This window comes from Fusarium phalaenopsidis (genome assembly GCF_050370095.1).
Source record: "Fusarium phalaenopsidis strain FUZ10S chromosome Unknown contig_32292, whole genome shotgun sequence".
NCBI classification, from domain to species: Eukaryota; Fungi; Ascomycota; class Sordariomycetes; order Hypocreales; family Nectriaceae; genus Fusarium; species Fusarium phalaenopsidis.
The window spans coordinates 3,671,369-3,688,715 of NW_028145410.1; the positions used below are offsets into that span (position 1 = coordinate 3,671,369).

The 17,347-nt window shown below is 52.1% G+C and overlaps 5 protein-coding genes across 5 annotated transcripts; 3 read left to right on the top strand and 2 right to left on the bottom strand.

Moving 5' to 3' along the window:
* Positions 1–417: 417 nt before the first annotated feature.
* Positions 418–2,445, bottom strand: LRP88_05377 (uncharacterized protein; the record flags this gene model as incomplete). Its single annotated transcript, XM_083241931.1, has 1 exon — positions 418–2,445. One exon carries the CDS (start codon positions 2,443–2,445, stop codon positions 418–420), a length of 2,028 nt encoding a protein of 675 aa, XP_083103079.1.
* Positions 2,446–4,204: 1,759 nt separating this feature from the next.
* LRP88_05378 (uncharacterized protein) lies at positions 4,205–5,949 on the top strand (the record flags this gene model as incomplete). The annotated part of the gene is made up of 4 exons (XM_083241932.1): positions 4,205–4,333; positions 4,396–4,505; positions 4,559–5,836; positions 5,892–5,949. The coding sequence occupies 4 exons, from the start codon at positions 4,205–4,207 to the stop codon at positions 5,947–5,949; spliced, it is 1,575 nt and encodes a 524-aa protein (XP_083103080.1).
* A 1,565-nt stretch (positions 5,950–7,514) lies between these two features.
* On the top strand, positions 7,515–9,463 carry LRP88_05379 (PEX28-32 family peroxisomal membrane protein; the record flags this gene model as incomplete). The annotated part of the gene is made up of 2 exons (XM_083241933.1): positions 7,515–8,894; positions 8,945–9,463. The coding sequence occupies 2 exons, from the start codon at positions 7,515–7,517 to the stop codon at positions 9,461–9,463; spliced, it is 1,899 nt and encodes a 632-aa protein (XP_083103081.1).
* A 750-nt stretch (positions 9,464–10,213) lies between these two features.
* LRP88_05380 (uncharacterized protein) lies at positions 10,214–11,301 on the top strand (the record flags this gene model as incomplete). The annotated part of the gene is made up of 2 exons (XM_083241934.1): positions 10,214–10,881; positions 10,929–11,301. The coding sequence occupies 2 exons, from the start codon at positions 10,214–10,216 to the stop codon at positions 11,299–11,301; spliced, it is 1,041 nt and encodes a 346-aa protein (XP_083103082.1).
* Positions 11,302–11,810: 509 nt separating this feature from the next.
* LRP88_05381 (uncharacterized protein) lies at positions 11,811–12,596 on the bottom strand (the record flags this gene model as incomplete). The annotated part of the gene is made up of 1 exon (XM_083241935.1): positions 11,811–12,596. The coding sequence occupies one exon, from the start codon at positions 12,594–12,596 to the stop codon at positions 11,811–11,813; it is 786 nt and encodes a 261-aa protein (XP_083103083.1).
* Between the last annotated feature and the right edge of the window lie 4,751 nt (positions 12,597–17,347).

Below are 17,347 nucleotides of genomic sequence, written 5' to 3' on the forward strand. Positions count from 1 at the left end.
CTTGCAAACCTAACGGCCTGCTAAGAAGACCTCAAAAACATCCATGATTGCCTGTCCAAATCGGCCAAGTGTTTCGATTAGGCGGGAAGAAAAGCCACCGGGCGCTGTACCCTCTGTTCTGCTTATCCGGACAGAACCATCGGTTCCAAGAGAGCCGAGTCGCGAGTAAGAGTACAAGAAGAAGGACGAAGGCCGCAAGCCCAATTTGAGCAACGCTGCGGGAGGGCGAGAGACACAAGAACGCGGCGGCATAGACGGCAGATGGATAGTGGATAGTAGAGAAAAGAATCCTCATGGTACAATAATCTATCATTTTGGGTCGTAACTATAGTCTATGCCATTATCATGCCCCATCACCAGCTATACTATATTAAACCAGCCTGCTGGTCCTCCTCATTTTTGTCTCCATCTCCACCATTATTTTCCTACATGAGATCGCCAAGACGCAGCCCGTCGGTAATACTGCGAGCCCTCATAATCCACTTCCTCATTTTCCCACCGCGCTGGCGAGTAGGTGTTATCCTGAGTGTTCAGGTGCACAGCATTGGGACGGCTGGGCCGACCATCATCTTCATCGTCCGAATCATCGCGGTCGTGCTCGTAATCAGACGTCTCATCCTCCGCATCATGAGTAGATTTGCCATATCTAGAGTTGTTGGGCACAGGTCGGCGGTGTGATACGCCGTTAGAGGTCTTTGATGGCTCCAGATCCAACTCTAGGTCAGAGAGGTCGAGTTCAGGGAGCATCGGCTGAGAGGATGAGTGTCCCGAGTGACCGGAAACAGTAGCCGGTTGCCAGTTAGTCTTGGAAGCGACCTCTTGCTGCCTGGCCTCCTGGTTCTGCTCAGCGTGCCGGCGGTGAAGCGTGGTGTTCGTAGGTTGCATATCTTCAGTGTCCACCCGACGAAGTTGAGAGGAAACGAGATATCCAAGGCCTCCACCAGCTGCAAGTACAGCAGCACGATCGACCTTGCCACCCTGCTGAGTGGTTGGAGGGTTGTTGCTTTGCTCTGACTTTGTATTCTCTTCCTTGCAATCCTCGGCCTTTGCTCTCTGCTCCGCGGCGGGCACGCTTCCAGACCTAAGGGCAGAGGCGGTAGGAGCACCTTGCATATGGCCAGGAAGAAGCACCATAGGGAGACCTGCCATCGGGGCTGAGACTGGTCGCTTCCGTTGTGCCGGTGCCGCCAGGTTGGTGTCTATACGGGCCTCGGGCTCGATAGCGGAAGGCGCCTCGATCTCGACCTCCGGTGTCTGCTGTTGCTGCACTGGTCTGGCGAATGGTGACCCATGCCCGCTTGAAGGAAAGCTCTCGGGTGTTCCAGGCTTTGAGACGGGAGGAGTGGCCTTTTGAAATGACGGAACACGACGGTGAGGGGCAGTTGGTCGCTCGGGGGGAAGATGCTGGGAAACTGACGAGGCCCCGAAGCCTTCGAGGCCCAACAAGGAGGGCATGCTGTTGTTGGACTGAGCCGTGATGCCGCCTGCAGGCATCGAGTATCTATAGTTGGTCTGATTAAAAGCCCCGGTGTTCAGACCTCCAAGCCCGGGTATCATGCTGGGTGGGTGGGCTATCTGGGGCTGGGCAGGCTTGAAAGGTTGGAAAGTCTTTGTCGAAGCCGCCATTGACGGTGCCTGTGTCGCACTGGAATAAGGAACATAGGCCTTGTCCACAGTCTGCTCTGGCGTGGAGTCGGCTGGGATTGACTGGTAGTAGCTCCAGCTCTTCCTGTGGTCTTTGGAGCTTGTCACTCCAAGACTAGAGGGCGCCGGTCCAGGCCATGCCACAAAGGCCTTTTCGGACGAAGGGCGACTCAAGGTGACGCCAACTTCTCCCTCCAGTTCGGCGATTAGTAAAGATTGCAGATCTGAGGGAGCAGTTTCGTCCTTGTGGTCGCGGGTTCTGTCCGTTGATGAAGTTGTCGAATGTGCCCGTTCACGAGCCCCATGGCCTATAGCTAGACTTTGAGGCGGGGTATTGAATCCAGGAACCAAGCTCAATGGAACCGCGGTCGATTGGGGCTTTGTTTGAACTGGCTCCTTGCGTGTTATCGTCTTGGGCAGCTCTGACCCAGACCGAGGACGTTCTCGGAACTCGGAGACGTGAGCATTCAGAAAGCTAAGAGCATCGTGACCGGCTTTGTCGACTTTGGGGCTCATGCCAGGGCTCCATGAGACAGCACGAGGCCTTGAGCCTGAGGGAGCCAGTGAATTGCTGCCGGTGTTTATATGCAGCTTAGGGGGCTGTTGTTTTACGTGGTGTCCCGACTCATCGTGTTGAATTCGCAGTGTCGGTAAATCTGTGTTGGATGACGAAGTCGTGATGTATGAACGTCGCCTAAAGTCTATTGAAGCTGGGAATGGTTCCGTATCGGTTCTTGAGGCCGTACCCTCGGGGGCGTACGGCTGGTAAGCCTTGAACGACACTGGAGCGGCGGAGCTCATGTTGCATGAGACATGGGGTGAGTTCGAAGTCAGTAGAAAGAAAGTAGGGAGAATACGATTTGAGTTGGGCTCGAAGCTCTATTTCATAGATGGGAGCACAAAGAGGCGTAGTTAGTAAGGGTCCATGCCCGCTGACGGCGCCAGGATTATTAGCTTTAGCATCGCCGCGTTTCCCTCTAGTTGGGAATGGATCTGGGCTCCGTGCGGATGGGCTCTAGACGTTGGATCCCGTCTCACGCACAGCCGAACCATCCCTGTCGTCTGGCTTGGCTGACTGCAGACGCCATGTAGTGGATGCTGCCAGCCTGTCATGATCCTTCGTGAACTGGCATCTGTATCGATTTATCCTTGTTAGGAGCGTATAGATAGGATGACCTGTCCTGTTTGTCAAGACCGCAATTTGAGTATGCGACATGAGCTTCGAGGAATATTCCATTCTTAGATGGAGTACGCTTTTACGAGGAACTGGCCCACTGGCTTCAGCCACCCTCAAGGCTTGTTCTGCATGCACAGGGCCACGGGATAAATCCCTGTATCTGCACCAATTATAGCTAGAGGGAGACTCACAGCTGCTGCTCAAAGTGCAAGAAAGAAACGGTTGCCGATGCCATGTTAGTGGTTCTTCACCAAATGCCGACAGCCGGATTAGACGTCCACTGGCCACAAGGTAAGACAACCATTACAGCCCGCTATTTGAAATGTCGAGATGGTTGCTATGCTTTGTCAGGTCTCGGTTAAAAATAAACACAGCCCATGCCCATGCGCAGCAGCAGTTGCCAAGCCACCTGCTGCGCGTTTTCCCCATTGACTGACGAAATCCCGCCTTTTTGCAGCGGCTGGTATCCGTGGCCGCGCCTATTGGTGTCCGGCTCGTCTAGCCCGGAGTAGTATTGACGCCGAGGGCGGGCTTGTCTGGTTCCGTTGGCCGCGGGTGTGACAAGCGCTTCAGCCCCGACTTTTGGTGTTGTCTTAGAGAGTATCGCAGGTTGGGCACACGTGAGTCGCAAACAAACTTGGGCGTTTTGTGGCTAACATGCTACATTACTCCTGGCAAGCCCAGTTGTGCGCAGCAGCTCCCTCGATGTGGACGGAACGGGACGACACGAGCATCCTTCGCGCACGAGTGTGCCTTGTGTTTGATGGAAGTGTACACGAAGAAGGTATCGGACCTGCCTGACCTTATCTTAAGGTTAAATCGCCTAGTTTCTGGGCTGGATCCCAATAGACCGGGGATGGGAAGTCCAGACTCTATTCCTGCACCTCAGCTCGGCGACTTGAAAATCAGGCTCTGAGCTGAGACATCTCAACCCTACAGAAACGCAAACAGACAGACACGATGTAAGGAGAAATCGACTCGAGACAGCTCGGCTCAGCCTCGATCAAGAATCCCCAAGGCTCTATTTCCAGAAGTGCCTTGCATCGGCTGCAGCCCTATGGATGTGTTCCCCTCGGCGTTTCTTGGTGGAGGCTATGCCAATCCTCCATCACACACACACAATCAAGAGTCCAGACTCTCCAGAGCCTGCTTCTCTAGCCGAGAGTCTACAGCCAAACAGCCGCCCCCAAGGCCCCATAATACTGCAGAGGGCTTTCCCCCAAGGCTCTGAACTATTTCATTTGAGGCCATATTGACCAGGCTGTGGCGTTTTTCAGCTCTTCCCCCCTGCACAGGACCTTGGTAGGACTATAATAAAGCAAACATGTCCTGCCGATTGCTCCCCAGGCAAGGCTGCGATTCACATCATCCTCCCTCGAAATTATGGGCCATAGGTGCGCGGGCTACTACGTCAACTGCACGCTCCAGTTTGGGCAGGATGGCAGCGTGAGCAGTGTCGGCAATGTCACCCGCGGCGAGTTCAAGCCCAACGCTGATGTTGCGGGTATCGGCGTGAGTTCCTTTCGGCCAAGACTTGGGGTTCGTCTGGGCATTGAAACTGACAAGAGGCTTAGACCGTCTTGGCTCTGGTTATTCCCACCGGGTTTGGCCTGTTTGTGAGCTTGATCATTGGCATGGCCTTGATCCTCGACCGCGTCCCGGGCGTTTATCGATTTCTTCGGAGGTGAGAGAGGTTCTAGAAAGGACGAGTTGAAGGTGGTGCTGATTCCTTTATAGACGCCCTGTCCTGCGAAATCTTGTTCCCAGCCCGAATCAAATTCCTGTCGAGCTTCCAACAGACAGCCAGCCCTTGATACACCACGCGAACTCGTCGACCACATTGACATCGAACACAGGTTACGAACAAGTCCCCCTCCAGGATCACCCAGAACACTCTCCCGGGCATTCGCACACCGAAAGGGGATCTGCCGCAACCTACTACGATGATCACCCAGAAAGACCCGAGCGTCGCGCCCAGCGACCGCCTCACGCAAGAAGTCCTCGCCATCACTGGCGTGGCTCCCGACCAAAAGGCACCATCTACTACCGCCCCATTACACAGAGAAACGTTGAGCAGGCAGTAGCAAAGCCATCGGCCACAAAAAAGCGAAGCACCATCATGATCAGTCTGTCTCAGCTCCAGGACTTTTCAGACCGCAACACCCTCTCAGAGACACGATACGACATGTTGGAAGCCATCATGCTCTGCATCCCTGATTCGCAGATCCTCATTGCTCTGGCTCTCGGTCTCAGCTTTGCATCCCGGAGCAAATGCACCACTTCACAGTACCACATGAACGTCGTCGTCTGGCTAAGTCTGATTGCTTGTACAAACTTTCTCCTGGCTTTTACGCTGGTGCGCAATTTCTGGCGCTCAAAGCCGGCGGGAATCATCAGAATCTGCTGCTTCACGGGAGTCCTGATCTTCCTAATGTTTGTGTTCATCTGGCAACGCAGAACGGGCTGGACGACTGAATCTTGGCCCCCGGACGAAAGAAAAGATAGCTTGATCTTGTTCAATGCCATCTGCTTCATGCAGGAGCAGAGTCTGCACAACTTTACCCATCTCTCCGATAATCAGTACAGCAAAGTTGGCAAGCTTGTCTCGACCAGCCAACCCTTTTCAGAGCTGGACTTGCTATCGTATCTAATCATCTGCATCATCTTTGTGATCACCCTGATCATCAGAGTATACCAGTTCTTCAAGTTCCGCACAAACGGCCCCCCTCGAGGGTCTCATACCGACGACGAGACCAAAGGGCTTCGAAGCCTTCCCGCCAAGACGTGGCTCATCATGGCATGGTGGCTCGTCTCGTGGCTATGCTGCGGCATCATCTACATAGTCGCGACGCGCCGCATCTTTCACTTGAGGAGCTGGATCGCCGACTCAGAGTGGATGGAGTCGGATGAGTTTTCGTCTAACCCTGAGAACGATGTTCGCGGGTTTGGTCAGGTCACGCCGCTTGTGGCGACGGGGGCTATTATTCTTGCTGCGATGGACACGATGAAGCCTCGGTAGGTTTTACGAAACGTTTTCCTTTTGAGGAGATTTTGCTAACTGTTGACGCAGATATGTGACTTGCAAGATAGTGGAAGAAGAGACTGTCCAGGAAAATGAGGAGGCATAGCAGGATATCACCAGCCACTACTGGATGTACAAGGATGACCTTAACCCCGTAGGCGGCTTAATCCATGAGCGGCTTTCTGTTTATTGGGGGGGTGAGCATGTTGACTTGGTTATCACGGCGTATAATGGCGTTGGTGAGGGTATTGTAATATTGGATGTTGGGCATTTAGTTATAGCGCCTGTTAGGAATGGAAACGAATAATTGCAGTTTCTTGAACAGGCATCATTAATGCCCAATCAAAGTTAAATAAGCTCATAAAACTACCAAGGCCATGTGAAGTCCAATCCTTTTCTCCTTGATGCTTTTCTTCCCCAGAACGGCATGAGGCTGAAAGCGTCCATGATAGCATCTTTTGAAGAACCTCAAGCTGCACTACAACGGGGCGATGCCTGTTGGGCGGTTCTGGTTTCCCCATTGAGCCCACTTCAGGCATCTTCACCTGCATATAATCCTTCTACCGAGCTGACGGGTCTGCAGCCATGTCCGTCAAGTCGCCAAGAGCGGATTACGCGGAGGAGGAGGTCTCCGGACACCTCGGGTTGAACCCCGCAAAATGGGATCTTGAACTGAAGAAGCGAGTCAAGATCATCTCCTCGTGCATGTTCTGCCAAGTTCCATGCTAATAAATAAGGGCAATATCCCCGCTAAAAGCAAGACAATAGCGTCTTGTTCTGGTCTTGGTTCGGCAAAACTTCATCTTAGCAAGCTCGTGCAAAGCCGAAGGGTTGTTTTTGCATGTGACAGGCAGACAGTAGGAATGACTTTCTGACTGCGCCGCGCCAGTTGAAAGGGCTCACGTGGGACGGTTTCGGACGGGAGGACTTGAACAATTCGTGGCTCTTTCCGTTTTCGAATCTGATTTCCATCTACCCTCATCACTCTCCTTTTTTGTTTCTTTCCTTTTGATCCGGTCAGGTGAAAAAAGAGTTTCTTGCCGCCTGCGAGACATGCTGCTCAAGAGAGCCCTGGAGTCACAAGAGTCGCTGACGTCGCGGGGCACACTTCCAGAAGGTACATGGCCCAAAGTACCTGGGGTACAGTAATGACGCCTGGACATCGCCCAGTGGCTTACAGTGGGTAGCAGCACCTAGCAAGGACAGGACAGGAGACTTTGAGGCCGTGTAGATGGCTGCCTTTGTGAGTTGTCTCTTTCATAAATGTCATCATCATCATTATCACCACCACGACTGCCGTCTTTTTCCTCCCTCTTCACTTCTTTCTCTTCTGCCCCCCTGCCCCCCTGCCGTCCCCCAGTCTATCCCGTCGGCACGGACAGCCCTAGCAGGCCCCATCAGCTAAAAGTGGCGCCCCCCATGACATATACCGTCCCCAAGCTCTTTATTAGCCTCCACTGTTAGTGACTTGATTTGTGACCCTCTGACGTCGCGACGCGGTCTGGCTGAGCGTTCACGGAACCGAGTGAGCACGGGGACAGAGAACACCTCTCCCTCTGTCTTACCGCCTCGGATTCATCGGCGATAGCTTCACTTTATCTCTAGAACTTGCTGCTGACTGTTTAACCATCCCAGGATACCCCTTGGCTGTCCCATCTTGGATCGTCGCCCATGTCTTCCCGCGACGATGCCTCCCTCGGCGCATCGCCTCCCTCCTACGAATCCCATCCCTCGACTGGCGGCGCGCCCCCGACCTATGCGACTTTCTCCCCCGTAACCCTCTCCGCAAATACTCCTTCTCGATCCTCCCGTCGATCAACCATCCTCGTCCATCAAAAGAGCCCGCTGCTCCTTGCGACTCCGCCCCAGATCACCCGAGCCCTTGCCTATAGTCACCCCTTTCTACTCCCGTTAAACAACCTAGCGGGGCTGCTCACCTGGAGCACCGGAGATCCGTGGCAGAGCTTCCTATTAGTCTGCTTCTTCTGGGCCGTCGTTCTCTATGGAGATGTGCTAGTGACATGGGCTGGGCCTGTCATGGTTGGCGTGGCCCTTATTGCTGGCATGTACGGCCGAAGATACAGCCCTCTCAGTAGTAGTGGGTGGGCCGAACCTCGGAGCCAACACAGAGATGCTGCGTCCCAAGGCGCAACTCAGACTGGTGAGGCCAGCCACCAAAAGGGGAAGCCCAGCGTCAGCGAGAAGCAGTCGAAGCATGTTAGGGGAAACTCCGAGGTCACCAATACCAAGCACCAAAAGACGTTGGACGAGATTGTCGAGACCCTCAAGGAGTTCACAGGCAGATGCAATGTCCTCCTGGAGCCTCTCCTCGACATGACGGATTTTCTCAGCACCCAGAGAACACCGACCAGTGCTACGACTCGGCCGGCTGTGACCGTCATCTTCATGCGCCTCCTCATAATCACACCCATTTGGATCGCTCTGACTGTGCCGCCATGGAGGGTCATCACCACGAGGCGAGTTATACTGGTCGCTGGCACAATCATCTTGACATGGCATGCGAGAGTTATGAGGGTCTCGAGGGCTATCCTTTGGAGAAGCTCCATGGTGCGGCGGCTCGCGGCCGGAATCACCGGACTTCAGTTTGACACACCCGAGAAGCCATTCCGAAAAGATTTGGCGGTGGCTGCCACCAAGGGCTCAGAACGTGTGGCTCAAGAGTCGGAACTTACAAAGGCTCTGGGCAAGTCTTCAAGCTTTTCGACAAACCATGGACGAAGGAATGGCCACGCCAAGACTGCAGGGGTCAAGTTCACGTTTATCATCTACGAGAATCAACGACGTTGGCTAGGTCTCGGGTGGACGAACAACCTTTTTGCATATGAACGACCTGCGTGGACAGACGAGCACAATAACCCGGTACCTGCAAAGGATGACTTTGAGTTACCCGAGGTGGAAGACGGGAGTCGTATGGAGTGGCGATGGGTTCAGAGTGGTCGTTGGCGCGTTGATGGAGTGACCGATGACCAAGGGGCCGTCGACTATGATGGAGAGGAGGGTAAGAATGGATGGATCTTCTACGACAACAAGGTAAGCAAGGACAACTAATGCAGTATGAACAATAGTGCTAACACTCTCAGTGGCAAAACGGACAACGAGGTCAGGATGGTTGGAGCCGATGGACGAGACGACGAAAGTGGTATCGTGATGCCGAGTTGGTTGAAGTGGACCAGTCACAGGATGCTCACGCCGGTGATACGGTAGAAGCCAAGGACTCTCCCACGGTGGCCAAGTTGAGGACTCAACAATACAACTCGAGCAACGAAACCATGGTTCCCACACGACCCGATGCGGCCGACCAGGCCCACGCCGAGGACCTCAGCATCGACGACGCGAGTTCCAAAGCAACAGAGGATTCCCTGTCAGTACACTCGACATCTTCAAGATCATTCTTCCGGTCGCCATTAATGCGGAAGCGTGTCGCTGACCGATCTGTCACGGATAAAGAACGTACTAGGAGGGCCAGTAGGACCAGCAGCTTGTACAACGACGATGACGCGAGCTCCCTTGGAGCAACTCTTGCACTGGAGATCCAGAAACAGGGCAAACCAGGCGGACAGTGGGGGATTGGCGACGAAGCACGAATGAGCCTTGAGTGACGACGCGACGAGTACTTTGACAGCGGCATTACCACGGCCAGGTCATTGGCGTTGACGGGTTTTTGCAGGCGAGTTTGTTTTATTATCTGGGTCGACGGTGCTTTGCAGGTAATTCTGAACTGTGGTTCACAGGCGCGACTGATTTATTGGTACTCATGGCTAGGCACGAGGGAACGGCGTATGGAAGGTTGTCTAGGTATGCGATGGATGGATGGGTGTAAGATAACGACGGCAAGGAGAGGATATGACGAATACCAAGTCTTTGGTTGACTACATTTCTGTTACGGGACAAAGGGAAACGGCATTGGGTGTCTCCCTTGGCACAGCCATAGCCTCATGACGCTCTGGTGGGAATCTAATCAGCACAGGCGTGATGACCATATCTAGAGTCTAGAACAAAGAACGGGCTTGTGGTGCGACTCAATGATGGCGCCTCAGGGGGATACACGGTGCAAGAGTTTGTCACACTCGGAATAAAGGCAGATTTTTGGTGGTAGCACTCTCAGTTGTGCAGTGCAAGTAACGGTTCCTTTTATATGACGTTTTCTGTTTGTCCTTGACCGAGGTCGTTTCGTGGGTTTGTGAGTTGGCAGTCCGACCCTTTGCACTTTGCCAGTGTTCGTCAGTGTTGGCGACTGTCGCTTGGTCAACATTGCACAACTTTTATATTTTAAAACACGACTTATCTGACCTTCTCTCTTGCTTCCAAAACGAGATTATTGTTTTATCTCGGCTCCAAACATCTCCAAGATGGAGCCTCCGCTCCGAGCGCCGATTCGCAAGAAGAGAAGCACTCGCGCAAGCAACCTCACAATCTCTCTCGCACCCGAACTTGCTCCTCCATCGTCTCGGAGCATCACCTCGCCCGTGAGACGCTCGCCAGCAAGGCCCTCCCCCGCACGGCAATCAGCGCCCTCGTCTCTTGTTTCTCCTGTTCACAGTACCACCATCACTCAGCAACGCAACTACTCCGGTCCATCCCCCGACTTTCTAGCTCCACCCCTCAGCGCGTCGCTTGTTTCTGCTGATTATGGATCCATTCGTTCGGAACCGCCTGAGGAGAGGGCTGACTCGACAGAGACGGTTCGAGGGCCATTGACTCTGGGTAGAGAAGGAACACCGCCCCTGACGCCTTTCCCACGCTGGGTGAGCGACGACGACGACGATAGCTGCGATGTTCGTGGATGGGATGAATCAGTTCAGCAGTCTACATCACGAATGGACAATAAGCAGCATGGCTATGATGGTCGCCATATTCCCGTCACTATAGTTCGGCTTGAAGGGAGATGGATCATCAGCTCTGCTATTCACGGATTCGTTCTTGTGACGCAGTTTGCTGTGTCTCTTGGCGTTTTCAGCGCTCTTATGTGGGTTACTGTGTGGAAGGAGGATGAGCCCGGGAACGACTTTACTGAATGGTGAGAGATGCCCTTTTGTATGTTGGGATTCATCTAATCAGTTGCAGGCTATGGACGTTTGTCGATCCCATTCTCGTCACACTCCTGCTCCTGTGTTCCGTTACTCTTCTCGCCCACGAGGTGAAGCTCCTCTCATCCGTTGCCCTCTTATATCTTCAATCCCTCATTCTCGCCGTTACGACCGCCGCAAGCGTCGTCCTCTGGGCTCGCTGCTTCCAAGAGCAAAGTCCCGAGGTCAAGGGCGTCTTGATGGGATGCAACGTGATGCTTTGGGGTCTTGCGCTGTTTGGTTTCATTAGAGCTGCTGTGGTGTGGAAGGCTGAGCTGAGTGAGGAGGGAGGTTTGGATGTTGAGAGGGGTATAGCGTATGGGACGTTTGTGCCGTGGGGTGTTGGTGATGAGCGAAGGGGTTCTCTTTGAGGGGTTTGGGAGAGTTGTTTTATTCATAGGAAGTCCGGTGGCCCGTTTAAGGGCTGAGATATAGTCTATCCTGACACGACAATGCCTCCACCATGATAGAGGACTCTAATCACATTGCTGCAGCTGTACTCTCTTCCCCGCTTGACCTCCTCTATATTTTTACGAAGTCGGTCATTCCTGGGGTTCCGCCAAGGCTTTTGCACATGCCCTCCGCGGCAACCACCAGATACTCTGCCGCGACCTCGTCCTTTCTGGCGATTCGGCGAGGACTTTTGCGGTGCAGTCTCCAACTGAGTGTGATTCTTTAGTAACTGACCCAATGTGCGGCAGGTTGATATGTGGAGATCAACTTACTTCCATGGGTGGCATTGCCGCCCTGAAGAATCTCTTCATTTGAAGTTTATTGTACTCAACCGCATGGCGGTGCCCGCGAAAAGAAGCAAACTCATCGTACCCGATCCAACGATCTCGCATGTTTTTCCGAAGTTTGGCAACCCTTTCATATTAAGTTAGCAAATTTTCAGATGGAGTCCTTTGGGGTCGGCAAACACGTACATTGCGTAGGCCATGCCGGTAATGAGAGACATAACCTGCTTCATTACGCCGGGCTCTTCCCCTTTCTGTAATTGCAATATATCTTCAACATCTTCCCCGGCGGCATGGTAGATACGGCTGTTCATTGCGAACTCGCTGCGTGGAGGAGCTCTGGGCTTGCCTGCTGCCAACCTCTCCTTGATGGCCATGCGATAAGGGTCGCCGCAGTACTCAGCTGCCATCACACAAGGGGCACTCGCAATGGAGTTCTTTCCCTTGCCTATGCCGAATCGGTGCCTCGGAATGCCCATGACGAATGTATTGGCCAGTTTGTCGCGGACTGGGAGCTCGCCAGTCGAGTAACGGCGAGAGCGGGCGGGTCTTCCTTGGTAGACTCGCCGTAGTAAATAGACGGCCAGACGAACGGCAGTAGGGCTGGGGTTAGGAGTGCGGAATATTTTGGGATATGCTGAGGGTTGCAATTCCCTTGGATCAAGGACTTTGGGACGCTCGAGTTGTGGCTCTGGGGAGGTCACCTCGGGGCTGGTTACTAGATAAGGGCCGAGATATTGAGGATTAGACAATGTGTTGCGTCCACCTGGGTTGTTGGGAATATTCGGAGATCCGGGCTCAGGGTTCCTCTCGGGAGGGTTAGTCACCGGATAAGGACCGAGATATGGAGGATTTGACGACGTGTTGCGTCCATCCGGGCTGTTGGGGGGTTTGTGTCCTCGATTCGGGTGGTTCTTCTGGCCACGCATGGTTGATGGCGAGGCTTTGTTGCCCTGAGGCGCCTATGATATTCGCTGTGCTTTCCGTGTTCAGGCTTCAGAACTGTTTCAGTCTTTTTGCGTTGTCTGGTATATCGAAATGGTCTCAGTTCCTCTTGCTTCCCGTGTTCCACTGACTGGGCATCATGGACAGGCGAGAGTGTATGGGGCGATGAGAGATGTTCCTTGGTTGTCGAATGAGATAGTTGATCAAGGCGGTGCTTTTATCACACGAGAAATGGAGAGAATTTATACTACTGTCTGTATTCATCCTACATCAGTTACTGGAGGGGTTCTTTCGTTTGTTTTCATCACCAAGAGGCAGGCTTCCATCTTATATGGCCGAACATATCAATTCTGTAACGATATCATAGCAAAATCAAGGTATACGAATGAGTGAAAGATGTCGCGGATGCCTTCTGATGGCTCACAGGATTTGACAGGGCACAAAGGATGAAGAAGGAGGTCGCCTTGACGACCTAGACCTTTACTTGTTTCTTGCACCCGTGGATCTTAGATGTTAGTGAATATCTAGGCTAGACCAGGCCAAGAATCACGTCGCTTGAGTTGTTCAATTGACGAATACATACTTACGCAACATACCACGAGCTATCCCAACACCTAATGCCTGTGAAGAGGCCATGGCAGAAATACGTATCAAATGGATCGTGAAGGCACCATAGGCGCGATGGAGACATGATTGCCCGTCCATTTAATATAGTCAAATCCGGGAGAGGTTGAAAGGAGGTAGGGTGAATGCGACAGAGGTTGTGAACCCGTGCTTGATCGCCAGTTAATGCGCACCAATAACCACTCACGTACATGGCTAATCAATGATTTAAGAGCAATCCCTCTTGTATTAATCGGAAGGATCACCATAAAAATGCCAAAGGTTTGTTGACGGTTGACGGTTGACGGTAGCTGAGTTGCCTACGCGAAGTCATCTCAAGTTCACCAGGTGAAGCAATACAAGCGATACTCGAGACAATCTCGACAAAAGAAATGTTTTTTTGTTTCCAATGATGGACTAGAAGCTAGTGAACCCCAAATTCCCAACCACAAGATGTTCCAAAACCCAACCGTTCGTGAATCCACATAAACTCGTTTTTCCGTTAAGACAACGCCCGAATCTAGACAGACACCAACAAGAACGACCCAACGTCTCAGACAAGGGGGGAAGAATAGTGACAAGTGCCACAAGGGGGATGGTATCTCAATGATTTTCGATCATGGTTGTGGTGAGAGAGGGTGGTTTGAGCTGTTTATTTGCAGCCAGAGCAAGAGCCTGAGATGGTGTTAGCGAGGTGTCAAGGGTCAGGGTCAATCAAGATGATGACTTACAGCTAGAGCCGCAGTTGCAGCTAGAAGCGCCAGAGCATCCGCAGTCGCCAGCCATTGTGATTGTTTTGTGAGGGTTGGGTGTTAAACCGAAAGTTGAAAGAGATTTAAAGTTGTTTTGTTTGTTTGACAGTTTGAATCGCTGCTGAAGAAAGAAAAAAAAACGACAAGGAAGGAATCTGCAAGGCCTTATATAGAGGCTGCGGCCTTTGTGCGCTCTGCGTGTTTTGTGCGTCAAAGATCCACCGGCTGATGCGGGATCAACGTGGGATGAGGGGTCGTCGGGCGCTGGTTGGCGATCTGAGATGGGGCGCTTTTGAGTGATTTTGGCGGTGGCTTGAACCTTTGGATGCCGCGTGATGGGGTCATTTGTGCTGTAGGTAGCTGTGGTACGAGATAACAAAGTTCCGTGTCGGAGCATCGAGAAGGTTCTTGAGGGTAAGCTCATGACAGACTAGGCACACAGGAACCTTGTATGCTATTCCTTGTCATTCGTGAATGGAATCACGCTTCTGTTTGCGAGAATCATCTTCAGGTGTCCACTGGAGTTAAGCTACTGTCCCACTCGTCCGAAGAGCAAGGCAAGACCCTTCTTTGCCACTCGATTGACCGCCACCAAAAGATGCGTCACTATCACCAGCTCCGATCCAACTTCTCGTGCCAAGTTTCACAGCTCGTCTACCATTTGTCAAGACACGCTTGAAGAACATCGTCTCCAGATGAGACATCCCTGAACACCCCTGTCGGCATGGATGACGGACATGGAACTCTTCCGAGACGGCTTCCAATCCACCAACCATAACCTTCTCGAGTCCCCGACTGCACCCCTCTCGTGCCCCTCTTACGCGAGGTTGCCGATACAAAATCCGCGCCATCGGGGCGGGGTTCGCAAGTCGGGCTTCACAGCATCGAGGCAGGGTCCAATTGGGCGTCCATTTTATCCTCGTGAGAACCATGATTTCTGGGCGTGAATTCGGCCTGGTATCAATCATTCAGTATACAGTAGCTTTCTTTGCTATCGAAGGTTTGAAGCCATTCCCAATCTTCACCTGGGTTTGACGCTGTAATGCCAAGACGTAGTGATGGAGCCCTGTCCGACAGCCATGTCTTGGACCCTGAAACACAACTGAAGCAACACACAGTAAAACACTTAACAGGTAGAATAACAACACAGCGGCATGTTATCAATCCGTACCTATATCACATCTATTTCCCCAGAGCTCGGCAACATCTTGAAACCCAATCGAGACACGACCAATCTGTCATGGCCTGATTGCTGTTACAACCCAAGATGACTCCAAGTATATAGATTCGCGTTTAAAGACTGTCAATAGCATGAATTCCTCTACAATCTCAATATCGCCACCTTCCTAACACGTTGCCGGCGCATCTGTAAACATGAATCAACCTCAACAACCATCCTCAACCCCTCGCTCCAACAGCCAGCGAACACATCAACCTCGACGACGCGGCACTCGTGGAGGCGGCAGAACAATCCATTCGAATTCACAAAGAGCCAGCACCTCTTCAGAGGGTACAGCTCAGACCGTTCACGACCCTGCTGCTCGGCAACAAATGAAGCAGACCATGGCCATCGCCCTGATGACCAACCCGGCCATCCCATTGCCCTTTCCACTAGCCATTCCCCTAGGAATCACCATGCTGGCATTCCCGAATGGAAAGGAAAAAGAAAAGGAGCCTTCTGGCTAAGCCATAAGCCCGAGAGCATTTTACATTCCGAAATCCGGGCACACTGCCACATAATTCGACGTTGGCCGCCCAAGAAAGTTTCACATGCAGATGCAAGGCGGGCATCCAGAGACAGAAAGAAGAACAATCTCGCTCGTATGAAATAGTAGAGATACAGTAACAAAAAGGGTCATTGTCTAGAAATCATTTAGCACATGCGAAGGCCATGATTCAACCTCAGCAGGCTGGTATCTCTTCCCCTTCAAGACTATAGAAACATAAACATGGTCTCCCCACAAGCATCAATAGTACAATCCATATCCCCACATCGAAACTTGGATCTTCCTCCCTTATCCAAAATGCCCCGTGGGTGAAGTTTCAGTCGTTCGCCAACGGGAGCCATATCAGTCACCGGTGCTATGGGCGGGCTCCTTGGGGGCGAAACCTCCTTTGACGACTTGTTGATTTCATCGACGCAAAGATTGCATACCCATGGCACAGGCCCCAATGGACAGTTGTGAGGCATGCGTCTGTTGGCTTGTTTGATCGCTCGGGTTTCCATCTGATCCAATGAAATCGCAAACGAGGTCCACGGGTCGCTGTCTTCCAACTCGTCCTCCGTCCGTGTACTTTCCCTCTTTGACTCAGTGAATGCCTCATGGGCCTTTCTTTTCTTGGTCTCTGTCGTGGTCCGTAAGTATCTGTCTTTTACGGCTCGTCTTGGCTGAATCCGGGTTGGCTGCGGAGGCTCCTCGATTTTCTTCTCAGGTTTTATAGCGCTGTCTGCTTCAACCTCGAGTTCTATCTGACGCCGTGCATACTTTTTGAAATGTCTCTTGCAGAGGGGTGCTTGAATGGGCATCAGATCTTCGGAACCTGAGCTTGACATGTTGAAATTGGTTGTTAGAGATTCAGATTGCGTTGCGTTGCGTAGTGTTGTTCAGAAACCGTACCACTTCGGGTGATATATCTGGCTTATCCCACGCCTCAAATCATCTCTTTGTTACAATCTCTGGTTTATTTGAGGGCATAAAAACACACGTCTTTCGATATCTTCGCTGTGGCATAGTGGACATCCTTCATCCCTTTGTTCGTTCTGGCTTTGTTGGTGCTCCCAACCCTGCCCCCAAATCAGCACCAAGTCATGGGGCACATGGCAGAGATAAAGGCGATAGACAATGGGCTTCTATTTTAGGGAAAGCCGCGATGGACCTCAAGGCTATTCGGTCAGTGTCTCCAGGTGAACATTCAACCCTACATCAGTCAATACGACTCTGGATAGGGTAACTATCTTGATTCCCCTTTGACCACTTTTTGATGAATACCATTTTCAGACCCAGAAACTAGAATAGCCCATTATATGCGATCAGTGAGGATGTGAAAAATCCATTTCCAGCTATGTTGCCCTCTGCTTGATGCCATGAGAACGAGGGAAAGTTTACGATGACCGCCCTCGAGACACTGCAACCCCCCCAGATTGTCATTAAAATGATCATATATCCCATAGTACACAGGTTTCTATAGCTTACAAGTCCTAGCAGTCGATTATCCAAGTCCACAATACCCTGTGTATCCGCTATGCAATGCAATGCTTCTCGGACTAGGTTTAACTTGGACACTATTTCGTAGAACGTCCAACCTGACGTCATTCTGCGATACCAGTGCCGCCGTATCTTCTCATTTGCACAGAATATATCCAGATATTCAGCATCATT